Source organism: Neoarius graeffei, chromosome 6, assembly GCF_027579695.1.
Source record: "Neoarius graeffei isolate fNeoGra1 chromosome 6, fNeoGra1.pri, whole genome shotgun sequence".
Lineage (NCBI taxonomy): Eukaryota > Metazoa > Chordata > Actinopteri > Siluriformes > Ariidae > Neoarius > Neoarius graeffei.
This window is the reverse complement of record NC_083574.1, coordinates 100,418,128-100,432,036: the sequence shown is the minus strand read 5'-3', so window position 1 is coordinate 100,432,036 and position 13,909 is coordinate 100,418,128. Positions and strand designations below refer to the sequence as shown.

Here is a 13,909-nt window from a genome sequence, read left to right as displayed (position 1 = left end):
TTAAAATTGAGAATATATATGTCCACAACACTTCTGTTACGTTCTGACTTTGGCATATAAATATGTTTTTATTACATCTCAGAAAATTAAAGTTCTCTTTTAACATATCATTCATTAAAGATTACATGTTTTGTGACCTGATAGTAAAAAAAAGAAATGGTTTTAGGTGAATTTTTAAAAATAAGTTCATGTCCCCATTTCAGTACCCATAAGCATGGAATCACTCATATATATATATATATATATATATATATATATATATATATATATATATATAATACATTTATTTTCCTTAATCCGCGCTATTTTGATCAAAGAATACAGCAGGGCAAGCATGGCAGCAGACATTTTGATTCAAGAGAAAATTACCCAGAATTCCGTCCACTGGGGGTCTGAGGGCTCTAGAGGACCTGGTGTGAACAGAAAGCGGACTGAGGCCCCATCAAAGCTTAACTGGACCAGAAAGAGAACCCAGTCCTCTTGGTAATAAATTCACAGTGTGAACACAAAAAGAACTGAGTTCTTTTTCTGTTGGTCCACTTTTTGGTCCACTTAAAGAGGACTGAGTCTGGTTCCTTTAAAGGGGACCAGGTGTGAAAACACCCTAAAGCTCTGTCTACATCATATTTCATATCTAGGCTGAATAAAAGTAATCTGACTGTGGAGAGCTGTTCAGCTTTAGCCAGCGTTCTCAAATTAAAGTCCTGCAGTGTGAGAGAGCTGGACCTGAGCAACAACAGTCTGCAGGATCCAGGAGTCACTCAGCTTTCTGCTGGACTGAAACACCGTCACTGTAAACTGGAGATTCTGAGGTCAGTTCATTTAGGTTATGAATATTTAGTCAGGTCACATTAAAAAAATGTAAAATGTGGGTGAATTTTGGTATAAAACACGATTATTGTTCTGAATGTGTCAGTTTATTGTTGCTCTTCCTTCCTCTGGTTTCATCTTTAGGTTTAATGCATGTGCTCTAACTGATGGAAGCGGTTCAGCTCTCGCTGAAGTTTTGAGCTCTGAATATTCCCAGCTGAGAGAGCTGGACCTGAGCAACAACAGTCTGCAGGATCCAGGAGTCACTCAGCTTTCTGCTGGACTGAAGAATCCACAGTCTCCACTCAGAACACTGAGGTGAAGGAACATCTGAAATGATGTCTAATCCTTCAGTGAAGCATCAATTCAGTATTTTAATCTCTGAGTTTAAACGACTGCAGAATTATGTGTCATTAAAAAAGCAGTACATGTTCTACAGACTTTAATGCTGTTAATACATTTCTGAGTCTCCATATTCTCTGTGTCCAAGTCTGGCAAAGAGATCAGGAAAAAAATAACTAAACTAGAACACAATATAATTAAACAGCATGTTTTGATTAAAAAATAGATTATTAGTTTTATTATATTTAACTAAAAGGTGTTTAATTGTGTAAAAGTTCTATTCCAATGTAAACGTCTAATTGCTGTAATTCTAAGGTAACTGTTAAAGAAAAGAATGAAAATATTGCGTTCTTATTGAACAAATGAGATGCGATCTGTTCATTGTGCTCCTTCTTTCCTTCTGCAGACTGTGTAACTGCAGTGTAGCAGCTGAAGGCTGTGCTGCTTTGGCTGCAGCTCTGGAAGAAAATCCCTCACAGCTCAGAGAGCTAGATCTGAGCGGGAATAAAGCAGGAGACTCAGGAATAAAGCAGATCTCGAACCTCCTACAGAATTCACACTGCCTCCTGGAAACACTCAAGTATGTCAATGTCATTTCTTAAAAACATGACAAAGTGTCATGAAATGCTTTTATCCTTCAACACTATTTCTTTTACTTTTGAAGTCGCGCTCAGTCAAGCACTGAATTATTATAATATCAGTTTTTAATGACAACCCAGTAATTTGTACACAATCCATTAAGTGACATTGACTTAATGGACTTATTGACTTCCTTACCAACCGGCCACAGAGGGTGTTTGTTAACGGATCCTACTCTGACATCCTCCACACCTCCACTGGCTCCCCACAGGGCTGTGTCCTATCGCTCCTGCTTTACATCCTCTACACCGATGATTGCAGGTCCACTCAGCCAGACTGTCATCTGGTGAAATTTGCGGACGACACAGTCCTGCTCTCTCTGCTTTCCGCCTCTAACCCACACCATGGCTCTGTACTTCAGGACTTCATCTCCTGGTGTGAGGGAGCCGGTCTCCAGTTGAACTCTAATAAGACCAAAGAGTTGATTGTGACATTCTCCATCAAGCAGAGACAACTGGCAGAGGCTCACACGACCACCATCTGGGGGGAGCCGGTGGAGCTGGTGGAGGAATATAAGTATTTGGGCACAATATTTGACAGTCTTCTGAGGTTTTCCTCCAACACTGAGGAGATCCTCAAGAAGTGCCACCAGAGACAATATTTGCTGAGGAAGCTGAGATCATTTGGAGTGAATAAAGACATTCTCCTGACTTTCTACCACTCTTTCATTGAGAGTGTATTAACATTTTCATTCATCTCATGGTTTCACTCCATCAGCCTACAAGACCGGTCAAGACTACTCACTATCACCAAAGTCTGTTCCAAAATCATTGGACTCCCTGTTCGAGCTCTGTCTGCTTTTTGTGACCAGCAAACCATCCGCACCGCCCACAGGATCCTACATGACCCCTCACACACACTACACTCAGTGTTGGAGTGGCTTCCATCAGGACGCAGGCTGCGCTGTCCACGCTGCAGGACACAAAGGAGGAGGTCCACCTTTGTTCCCACAGCGGTCCGACTCCTGAACACTGACCCTTCCCTGTCCCAACATCATTGTCCAGCCCCTCGTCAGACTGAATGCACACAGAACTGAGAGCTGTAGAGTATTCTAATTTGTGTTTTTATGTTTTTATGTTGTCTGATGTTCGACTGCCCTAATGCTGCTCTTGATGCTCTTTTAATTGCCCTGCGGGGACAAATAAAGTGTTTTGAATTGAATTGAATTGAATTGAATTGAAATTGACAATCTAGAGTTAATAAATTAACAAGAAAAAAGATTAAATTCTCAATTTGTATACAACAGGGGTCACCAAACTACGGCCCGCGGGCCAGATCCGGCCCGCCACCCCCCTTTGACCGGCCCCCCAGCCCCTCTGCCCCCCATCACTTGAACCGGCCCTATGAGGCAATCCCCAAAAGTGGTCATGGCCTATTTTTTTTAATTGCTTTTTGGCAAATAATAACATGTCTGCATCTTGTATTTTGTTGATTTTATCAATTAAAATTGATATTTAGTTATAAAATGAACTATTCATATTTTCCGAATTTTCGTCATATGCTCGCGATCAAGCAGTGACAGGCAGCGCACGCGCAGAGAACTGTCAGTGTTCAGGACAGCAAAATGGCTAGCGGTCAGCGAAAAGCTGACAGAGAGTGCAGAGTTTTTAAAGAACAGTGGACCGCCGATTATTTTTTCGTTCAGTGTAAGGACCGTGCAGTTTGTCTTGTATGTAAAGAAAGTGTGCCGGTTTTCAAAGAATATAATCTGCGTCGTCACTATGAAACCCGCCACAAAGAGTATGCTAGTTTGCGAGGGCAAACAAGAGAAGACAGGATTCGGAGGATGAAATGTGGACTGGCTGCACAACAGAATGTATTCCTTCACCAAACCCAGATCAACCAGGCTGCTGTCTGAGCTAGCTATAAGGTAGCTCACCTCCTAGCTACCCATGGAAAGCCGTTTACTGATGGGGACTTTGTTAAAGTATGCATGCTTGCTGTGGCCGAGGAGGTGTGTCCCGACAAGAAGGATGCGCTCAACGCGGTGAGTCTCTCCGCACCTACTATGACCAGCCGAACTGAAGATTTGGGGGACACAGTGTATGACCAGCTGAATGAGAAAGCGTCAGAATTCGAGTTTTTTGCTTTGGCCATGGATGAGAGCAATGACGTGCAGGACACAGCACAACTGCTGTGATCTATTGATCTATTGCTCATATTATAATTTCACTGTTTTTTAAAATGTATTTATTTTATAGGCCTATTTATAATTTTCCACTCACCTTTGCCAGTGTCAGTCACCTCAAATAGGCAGATGTTTCTTACCTTGACAGCTTTGATATTATTTTTATTAGAAAATAAATAAATGGAATATCAGTGGTATTTCAAATTAAAACAAAGTGTGAAGGCTTGATTACTACTTTTGCAAACCACTAGTAAACAAATATGTGCCAGGAATCAAGTGTGGATATAGTAGTATGGATATAGTAGTGGGGGATATAGTAGTATGGATATAGTAGTGGGGGATATAGTAGTATGGATATAGTAGTGGGGATGGCCGTGCCAGGCTAGTAATCTCTACTACACAATGAGGCCTGCTGGTGGTCATATTTGTCTGGGTCATACAATTCTATGTGATATAGCTGACCCGACCCTGGCCCCCATCACAGTCAGGAACGACAATGTGGCCCCCAGAGAAAAAAGTTTGGTGACCCCTGGTATACAATATCACATCTTCATTAATTTATTTTGTACATAAAAAATCAGAGTGTTGTGTGTTTTTGTGTAGACTTTCAGACTGCAGTATAACAGAGGAAGGATACACTGCTCTGGCTGAAGCTCTGAGACTAAACCCATCATCACACCTGAGAGAGCTGGATCTCAGAGGGAACGACCCTGGAGCATCAGGAGTCCAACAACTTACTGACTGCAAAACTAACAAACTGACACTCAGGTGATTCTTCTAGAAGCAAACATCATATTAAATAAACAAACAAATAAATAAATACTGTGAAAAGAACCTCTCTCTTCAAATCCCTACAGGTTGTTGAAAAGTGCTGAAGCAGAGGAAGCCTACAACCTTCTTACTCAAATGTTCAGTAAAAGCCCCTTACTGCACACGGAGCTGGATCTGAGCTCCAGAAAATTAACAGACGTCAGAGTGGATCAGCTCTCGGCTCTGCTGCAGGATCCACATTACAGACTGCAGAAACTTATGTAAGAAACAACTATAAACACATCGATCTCTATTTTCTGTTTTCACTCAGTTGCTGTTTTTACAGCCAGAAGCGACTGTATCCATGCGGACTGTGCCTGTGCTGATTGGAAAGCCGCTGACAGTGAATTGTACTCACCTTACAACCTGCCGAGTCCCTGCCTCTTCGAGAAAACGCTGTTTTCATTGAAGCCCAGGCTTAAATATTCCATTTCTTACAGCTCAGTTTTGTAGATATTCACTAATTATGTCACACGGCTTTTATAGTAGGCCACAGCACTACAGCCGCATTTCACCTCAACTCCTAATTATACACAACTGACTCAATTATTTTAAACATTTTACAGATTTTATATATTTACATTATTTTTCAGAAAAAATAAGAATAAACAGGTCAGTTGTAACCACTAAATGTGAATCACATGAATTTAACAGACTACTATTTCATTTATCAAGACAACGTGACGTCACACATCAGAGCTGATGCGAATATCCAATGAGGGAGGTTTCTGCTGCACAGAACCATTTCTTTGTTCGCTGGGAAAGAGAAAGATTTGGATAATCCAGTGCTAGGATTAGCTGTGCTATAATTACGCACTAAATAAATAAACTGAAACTAAAGACATGTTGAACACCTGAAAGGCTCCCAAAACTTTATTAGATATTCTTCACGCATGTTTACAAGCAGTGGTGAACCGTTACTATTAGAGCTGGGACTTCAGACACCAAAACAGCAACAGGGTAAAGGATTCTGTAAGGGATTAGCGTCAGGCTGCCAGGTCGCTCTGTTGTGTGAAGCTGTCGATGTTGATTTTAACTCAGTAAATTCCACAGGGGAATAAATCCTTAAGTCTGAGTGAAAAATACTGTAGTGAGCGTGCAGTGTGGAAGAAGAGTCTGGAGACAGAAATCTTAGTTTCTCGGTCGTTAGCCTGTGCTACTTGCTCTCGATAGCACTGACTGCTTTATTAGCTTTCGCTAACACTACTGATGAATGCTACACCGGCTGGAAGGTGACTTCACTGCTGCGCTGACAGTGCCGATTCATGGTTAAATTCGCGTTGGCCTTCAAGAATGCAATTAAAAAGCAATTAAAGAATGAAAGATAACATTTGAAATGCTGATATGTTTGGGCTTCTCTGAACGCCTGGAAAGCCCTGACGCTTCCCCTCTGTTTACAAGAGAAAACCACACGAACCGACATTGGAAAACTAGAAGAGTGTGCATGTAGAATAATAATAATAATAATAATATTGGCTAACTAACTTCTTTCATTGATACGTAGTGGATGTTCATTATGTCTAACTATTACAGATATTTTAAGTTCGTTTCTAAGACAAGGATATTTTTTAAGCTTGTTACCTCGTTAACAGTTTCGGCGAGAATCTCCCGCCTTCTTCAGAAACAGTCACCAGATGTCGAGTGGTGACGTGCCTTATCAGCTGATGTTGCATTACGAAGGCGTGAACGTCCCGCCCAATTTGACAGGTAGTTCACGCCTCCTGCTGTCAGGTCGCTCCTCCAGGACGGCACTCCAGGTGTGCGACAGCGCGTACGCTCCCTCATCCTGGTTCATCGTCCTCTGCGCCCGCTTGCGTATCTCCACTGCCTCTAAAATCCAACGCTGGAATCTATTTTCTTCAGCGCGAATGACTCTTGCGTGTGTGTGTGTGTGTGTGAGCGGAAGTGGATGTGGTCGTTTGAGGGGAGGAAGATGGAGGTTGCCATTAAAATGTGTCAATAAAACTTTTGAAGAGGGTCTTATTGTCATGTAACAGGCATAAGGTCCAAATAAGTTCACAAAAAGCAGCACAATTTGTGTGTGTGTGTTTCTGGGGTCAATGTAACCACTGAACAATACTCCCTTAGTGTACATGAGAACACTTGGATAAAAGGAAATCAGAATTTTTAAAATTTATGAACAATTTTCAACTCGGGTCTCTTTTCTTTTTTTCTGTCCTGATGGACTAAATGCCGTTTCCTTTCTGCAGACTGACTTACATTTTCAGTGAGAAATCCTGCACTGCTTTGGCTTCAGCTCTCTGTACAAATCCATCACACATCAGAGCGCTGGATCTGAGTTGGTGTGAACTGGGAGACTCAGGAGTGGAGAAGCTCTGTGATCTACTGAAGAAACACGAGTGTAAACTGGAGACACTGCGGTGAGTAACTCAGTGATGAAACACACTAAGTTTTATAATAATGCAGAACAAGGGCGCCTGCTAGTGGGGGGACTGGTGAAGATAAACTGCCCTTTAGAATAGAATAGAATGCCTTTATTGTCACTATACACATGTACGATGAGATTAAAGCATCTCCAATAAGTGCAAACAGCGTGTAGAGAGAGAGGAAGGGAAAAAAGGGGGGGGGGGTGTCAGGGGGGTAAGGTGCACAGTCCTGAGGTGTATGTGTTGTGTTACACATTATGGAGTGAGGTATTGCTCATTGCACATATAAAGTATTGCACAGAGAGAGTCACATTATAAATTATTGCATGAGAGAGTTTCAACTCATCTCATCTCATTATCTGTAGCCGCTTTATCCTGTTCTACAGGGTCGCAGGCAAGCTGGAGCCTATCCCAGCTGACTATGGGCGAAAGGCGGGGTACACCCTGGACAAATCGCCAGGTCATCACAGGGCTGACACATAGACACAGACAACCATTCACACTCACATTCACACCTACGCTCAATTTAGAACGAGAGAGTCACATTATAAAATAAAATATTACACAATATGAAGTATTGCAAGGTAAGGTAAGGTGCACAGTCCTGAGGTGAATGTGTTGCATTTCACATTATGGAGTGAGGTATTGCACATTATAAAAGTATTGCACAGACAGTGAATGAGTGTGTAAAAGTGTGTGTGCATGGAGCCCTGCAATGGACGGTGTTCTGATGGTTTGTGGTGTTCTACTGAAAAATGCTACCGTAGCGCTAATCGACAGCAGAGTCCATCGATTTATGCTACTTTGTCAAAAACTGCTCCCGTTGATTATCGGTATGATTTTTGTATATCTCCTAAAGATATAACTCACAACAAGTTACGTTACATATTTATTTACATTACAAACCAGGTCACGTGTACTGTCCGAGCTTGGCTTGCAGGTTTTGATTGACATTTTTAAAGTAGCACATTTTGATCTACCAATATTCTCCATCAAATAATGCTCCCAGTAGACACACATTCTATTTTACACCTCCAGTCCCTCCAAGGGCGCTGTCAGAGCATGGGGAGCATGTTTTGATACTCTATTCTCATATTCTGAAATATACATTTCAGATTCCAGCAAAGTCACTCCTGCAAGGTAGCATGAAATGATGGGCGTAGAAACGGAGCTCAAAAAAATGGGCCTGCGCAAAGACGCAGGGTAGCACATCTCGATAGGTAGCACAGTTTGATAGAACAACGGTACATTAAAGAGAATCATACTGTAATTCAACACAAGTTTTCTGACAGTAACACACATTGGCTCAGCACTAGTAAACAGATGTAAACAGCTGTAAACATCTGTCCGCACTAATACTGAACAGACGGTGAAAACTTAGTTTGAAAACTGTCGTTATTTTTAACAGTTTTAAAAGAGGCTAATATTACCCAAAATAATATTTACATTATTTACATTTACGTCATCATTCCATCCTTTACACTTCTATCTTACAAATAAGAAAAGTCACAGCAGCTCACAAAAATACACTGAATTATCAGTCTAGTGATTGGCATAAGGTCCAAATAAGTCAGAAAAAGGCAGCATGCAGCTTCAATAAGTGTGTGTGTGTGTTTTCTGTGGGGCAATGTAATCACTGAACAATACTCCCTTAGTGCACATGGGAACACTTGGATAAAAGGAAATCAGAATTAAAAAAATTTATTAACAATTTTCAACTCGGGTCTCTTTTCTTTTTTTTCTGTCCTGATGGACTAAATGCCGTTTCCTTTCTGCAGACTGTGGAACAGCGTCAGTGAGAAATCCTGCACTGCTTTGGCTTCAGCTCTCTGTACAAATCCATCACACATCAGAGAGCTGGATCTGAGTGAGTGTGAACTGGGAGACTCAGGAGTGGAGAAGCTCTGTGATCTACTGAAGAAACACGAGTGTAAACTGGAGACACTGCGGTGAGTAACTCAGTGATGAAACACACTAAGTTTTATAATAATGCAGAACAAGGGCGCCTGCTAGTGGGGGGACTGGTGAAGATAAACTGCCCTTTAGGTGTGAATGAGTGTGTAAAAGTGTGTGTGCATGGAGCCCTGCAATGGACGGTGTTCTGATGGTTTGTGGTGTTCTACTGAAAAATGCTACCGTAGCGCTAATCGACAGCAGAGTCCATCGATTTAGGCTACTTTGTCAAAAACTGCTCCCGTTGATTATCGGTATGATTTTTGTATATCTCCTAAAGATATAACTCACAAGTTACGTTACATATTTATTTACATTACAAACCAGGTCACGTGTACTGTCCGAGCTTGGCTTGCATGTTTTGATTGACATTTTTAAAGTAGCACATTTTGATCTACCAATATTCTCCATCAAATAATGCTCCCAGTAGATACACATTCTATTTTACACCTCCAGTCCCTCCAAGGGCGCTGTCAGAGCATGGGGAGCATGTTTTGATACTCTATTCTCATATTCTGAAATATACATTTCAGATTCCAGCAAAGTCACTCCTGCAAGGTAGCATGAAATGATGGGCGTGGAAACGGAGCTCAAAAAAATGGGTCTGCGCAAAGACGCAGGGTAGCACATCTCGATAGGTAGCACAGTTTGATAGAACAACGGTACATTAAAGAGAATCCTACTGTAATTCAACACAAGTTTTCTGACAGTAACACACATTGGCTCAGCACTAGTAAACAGATGTAAACAGCTGTAAACATCTGTCTGCACTAATACTGAACAGACGGTGAAAACTTAGTTTGAAAACTGTCGTTATTTTTAACAGTTTTAAGAGGCTAATATTACCCAAAATAATATTTACATTTTATTTACATTTACTTCATCATTCCATCCTTCAGGGGTGTCACTAGGCCTTTTTTACTGGGGTACGTGCCCCAGTAAAAATCAGCTGTGCCCCAGTAAGAAAATGCTGAAAGATTTTCGTAACAAACTAGTTTCTTTGGCAGATCATTTATCTACTGTAAGTTGTAGGACAGAGTGTGTTTCAAACTTCTATCGCCTCTTCTTTCTAACTAATTTTCTGATTGGTCTGGGAGATTCTCACTGTAAACATAGCGTGCATGCGGCGTGCCATGAGTCCATTTAGCCTACTGGAGAGATGAGTCTACTCTTTGGATGAGTCAGAGAACGGGCTCTGGATGAGTTAAGGTAGTGCGAAGTTTTTGCAACAAAACTAAGCAAACCATATTCTAACAAACCCATTAAACTACATTGAATTAAACGATATTAAATGACTTTTCCAGATGGATATCAGACAATTCTTCTCACGAAGCAGAGACAGGGGCAGGGAAACAGTGACAGATGAGGAGGAGGGTGAGAGAGGTCAGATTAAGGTTGTAGGCTATGTGCTAGTCAGTCATAACTAACCAGCTAAGTTCGTGAATCGTGAGAGTTGAGGTGACACGTTTAGCATCAGCATGCATTAAAAGCCCAAATGCCAACAATAAATTTTTTTGGGGACTGGGATGTGTTTTCCGTCTCGTTGACCTATTCCTCGCATAACTTCATCCACGAGAGCATGAGAATTATCCACTTTGCATAGGTTGGGGACAGGAACGTTAAGGTGCATTGTGCAGTGCCCCTGTAAAGCTTAATTCCTAGTGACGCCCCTGCCATCCGTTACACTTCTATCTTACAAATAAAAAAAAGTCACAGCAGCTCACAAAAATACACTGAATTATCAGTCTAGTGATTGGCGTTGTTAACTTTCAGATATGTCATACACTACCGTTCAAAAGTTTGGGGTCACTTTGAAATGTCCTTATTTTTGAAAGAAAAGCACTGTTCTTTTCAATGAAGATCACTTTAAACTAATCAGAAATACACTCTATACATTGCTAATGTGGTAAATGACTATTCTAGCTGCAAATGTCTGGTTTTTGGTGCAATATCTACATAGGTGTATAGCAGTGGCGGCTGCTGGTTTTTAAAACAGGGGAAGCCCATTTTACGCATTCATCGTAAAACCTGTAGGCCAGATATCAAAGCATAGAAAGGTGTGCCCCATTAGCATAGTGAACTAGACAAGCCTACCTAGTGGCAGAAAGTATTTTTGCTTGTACATTTCATGTTATAGTCTGGCTTGCCAGGCTAGTGCCTCATATCCTTAATCAAAAATATCAAACATCCAAAAATCACTGGCTATTCAACGAAGAGCCTTGAACATCATACCCTGATATGCAACACAGAGTCTTTAACACAACACCCAGCTGTGCAACACATCCTTGAACATCTTCTGCAACACAGTCTGGAAATTCATAACCAGGTAGGCTATGCAACACACAGAACCTTGAATATTATACCCAGGTATAACCTATAACACAGAGCCCACCATTCTCTTAACATTACTGAACAATATACACACTTCAGATTCATGAACATTATATGATGCACACTATTTATACACAAATTCTGCCCTCCGCTCCTTTTCCAGAAAATGGTCTGTGACCCTGTCATACCAGCTGGTTGTGCTTTCCAGAGACTTCACCAATTTCTGTTAGCAGCTAGCACTGCAGATCCCAATAAGGCTCAAGCTAGCCTACAACCAGATTGAACTACAAATGAAATAAACGAGTGAATTCACGAATGATCAAACTGATAGAATGGATGAAAGTTAACGGAGCACAACGAGTAATATTTACATTTATTTACAGAGTAATGTACAGAGACATCAATGAGAAGAAATGTTTATATGAAAAGAAATTCGGACAGCACTTTGGCACACGACTACACTTTCTCGACATCCGCTAGGGACTGATCATGCTTCCATGTTCCTCGCCGACGCCGAAGTACAGAGCCCGCCCTCCTCATGTCTTTCAAACACTACCTCCAATAATCCTTCATCAGCCCGGCTTCTTGCCCCTCCCACTGTCTCGTTAGTCCCAGAGAAGCCCGGCTTCCCTGGAAGTGACAATTTTGTCGATTTTAACCAATAACAACTAGCCGAAATTGGCTGTTCAGAGCCGTCTCATAGACTGCAACGGATACCCGGCTGCCAGTCCATAGAGCCCATTGAAATAAGAAAGGTTACAGCCAGTGTTGCCAGATTGGGCGGTTTTAAGTGCATTTTGGCGAGTTTTGAACATATTTTGGCTGGAAAACGTCAGCAGCATCTGACAACGCTGGTTACAGCCTGGCAGCAAAGGTGATTCTCGTAGCGAACTGCAAGTTCGTCAGACATCACTCAAATAAGTTACAGGATAGTTATGAATGTAAATACAATCTTGGGCATATATTATGTTATGCAAGTTATTGTTTTAATGAGAATTCAACGTCATAGATGCCGCAGTTTGGGGAAAGAATTTTAGGGGAAGCTTGGCTTCCCTTGTTGTCTCTGAGAAATCGCCCCTGGTGTATAGAGGCCCATTTCCAGCAACTCTCACTCCAGTGTTCTAATGGTACAATGTGTTTGCTCATTGCCTCAGAAGGCTAATGGATGATTAGAAAACCCTTGTACAATCATGTTAGCACAGCTGAAAACAGTTTAGCTCTTTAGAGAAGCTATAAAACTGACCTTCCTTTGAGCAGATTGAGTTTCTGGAGCATCACATTTGTGGGGTCGATTAAATGCTCAAAATGGCCAGAAAAATGTCTTGACTATATTTTCTATTCATTTTACAACTTATGGTGGTAAATAAAAGTGTGACTTTTCATGGAAAACACAAAATTGTCTGGGTGACCCCAAACTTTTGAACGGTAGTGTATGTTTTGCATGTTTATGATTTTTGTTGTATTTAATTTACTAAAGCTGTACATGTTCACATATGTTTCCTTACACTGAATGACAAAGGTGAAACTCGTATTGTGAAAGGAGCGGAAGTGGATGTGGTCGTTCGAGGGGAGGAAGATGGAGGTTGCCATTAAAACGTGTCAATAAAACTTTTGAAGAGGGTCTTATTGTCATGGAACAGGCATAAGGTCCAAATAAGTTCACAAAAGGCAGCACAATTTGTGTGTGTGTGTGTGTGTGTGTGTGTGTGTGTGTGTGTGTGTGTGTGTGTGTTTCTGTGGGGCAATGTAACCACTGAACAATACTCCCTTAGTGTACATGAGAACACTTGGATAAAAGGAAATCAGAATTTTTAAAATGTATTAATTTTCAACTCTGGTCTCTTTTCTTTTTTTCTGTCCTGATGGACTAAATGCCGTTTCCTTTCTGCAGACTGAGGTACAGCGTCAGTGAGAAATCCTGCACTGCTTTGGCTTCAGCTCTCTGTACAAATCCATCACACATCAGAGAGCTGGATCTGAGTGGGTGTAAACTGGGAGACTCAGGAGTGGAGAAGCTCTGTGATCTACTGAAGAAACACGAGTGTAAACTGGAGACACTGCGGTGAGTAACTCAGTGATGAAACACACTAAGTTTTATAATAATGCAGAACAAGGGCGCCTGCTAGTGGGGGGACTGGTGAAGATAAACTGCCCTTTTGAATAGAATAGAATGCCTTTATTGTCACTATACACATGTACGATGAGATTAAAGCATCTCCAATAACAGTGCAAACAGCGTGTAGAGAGAGAATTGAATTTTCAAAAGCTCTTTATTACAATCTTAAAAATACATCAAAATCAATTTTCCACTGTATTCAACATGTAAAAATAGTTTAAAAAAAGGTCTATTTTTTAAAGAAATGTGCAAGCTGCAGCTTATCATTTTCAACAGCACACAACGCATTGTTGCAACACCATCTCTCCTCAAATACATCAAGGCTTTTCATAGATTTATAAAAATGAAAATCAATCAAAATACGACATCTTACAAGAGTAGAAAACACCACTA

General features: G+C 41.1%; 1 protein-coding gene across 1 annotated transcript in view; it reads left to right on the top strand.

Annotated features, from left to right (window-relative positions):
• The window catches only part of LOC132888460 (uncharacterized), a 180,585-nt gene that overhangs the window by 121,790 nt on the left and 44,886 nt on the right, over positions 1–13,909 (top strand). The window contains exons 21-26 of the mRNA XM_060924506.1: positions 639–812; positions 4,523–4,687; positions 4,777–4,950; positions 6,940–7,110; positions 8,895–9,065; positions 13,292–13,456. Of these exons, the coding sequence (XP_060780489.1) occupies positions 639–812; positions 4,523–4,687; positions 4,777–4,950; positions 6,940–7,110; positions 8,895–9,065; positions 13,292–13,456 (1,020 nt within the window). The remainder of the gene's footprint in view (positions 1–638; positions 813–4,522; positions 4,688–4,776; positions 4,951–6,939; positions 7,111–8,894; positions 9,066–13,291; positions 13,457–13,909) is intronic.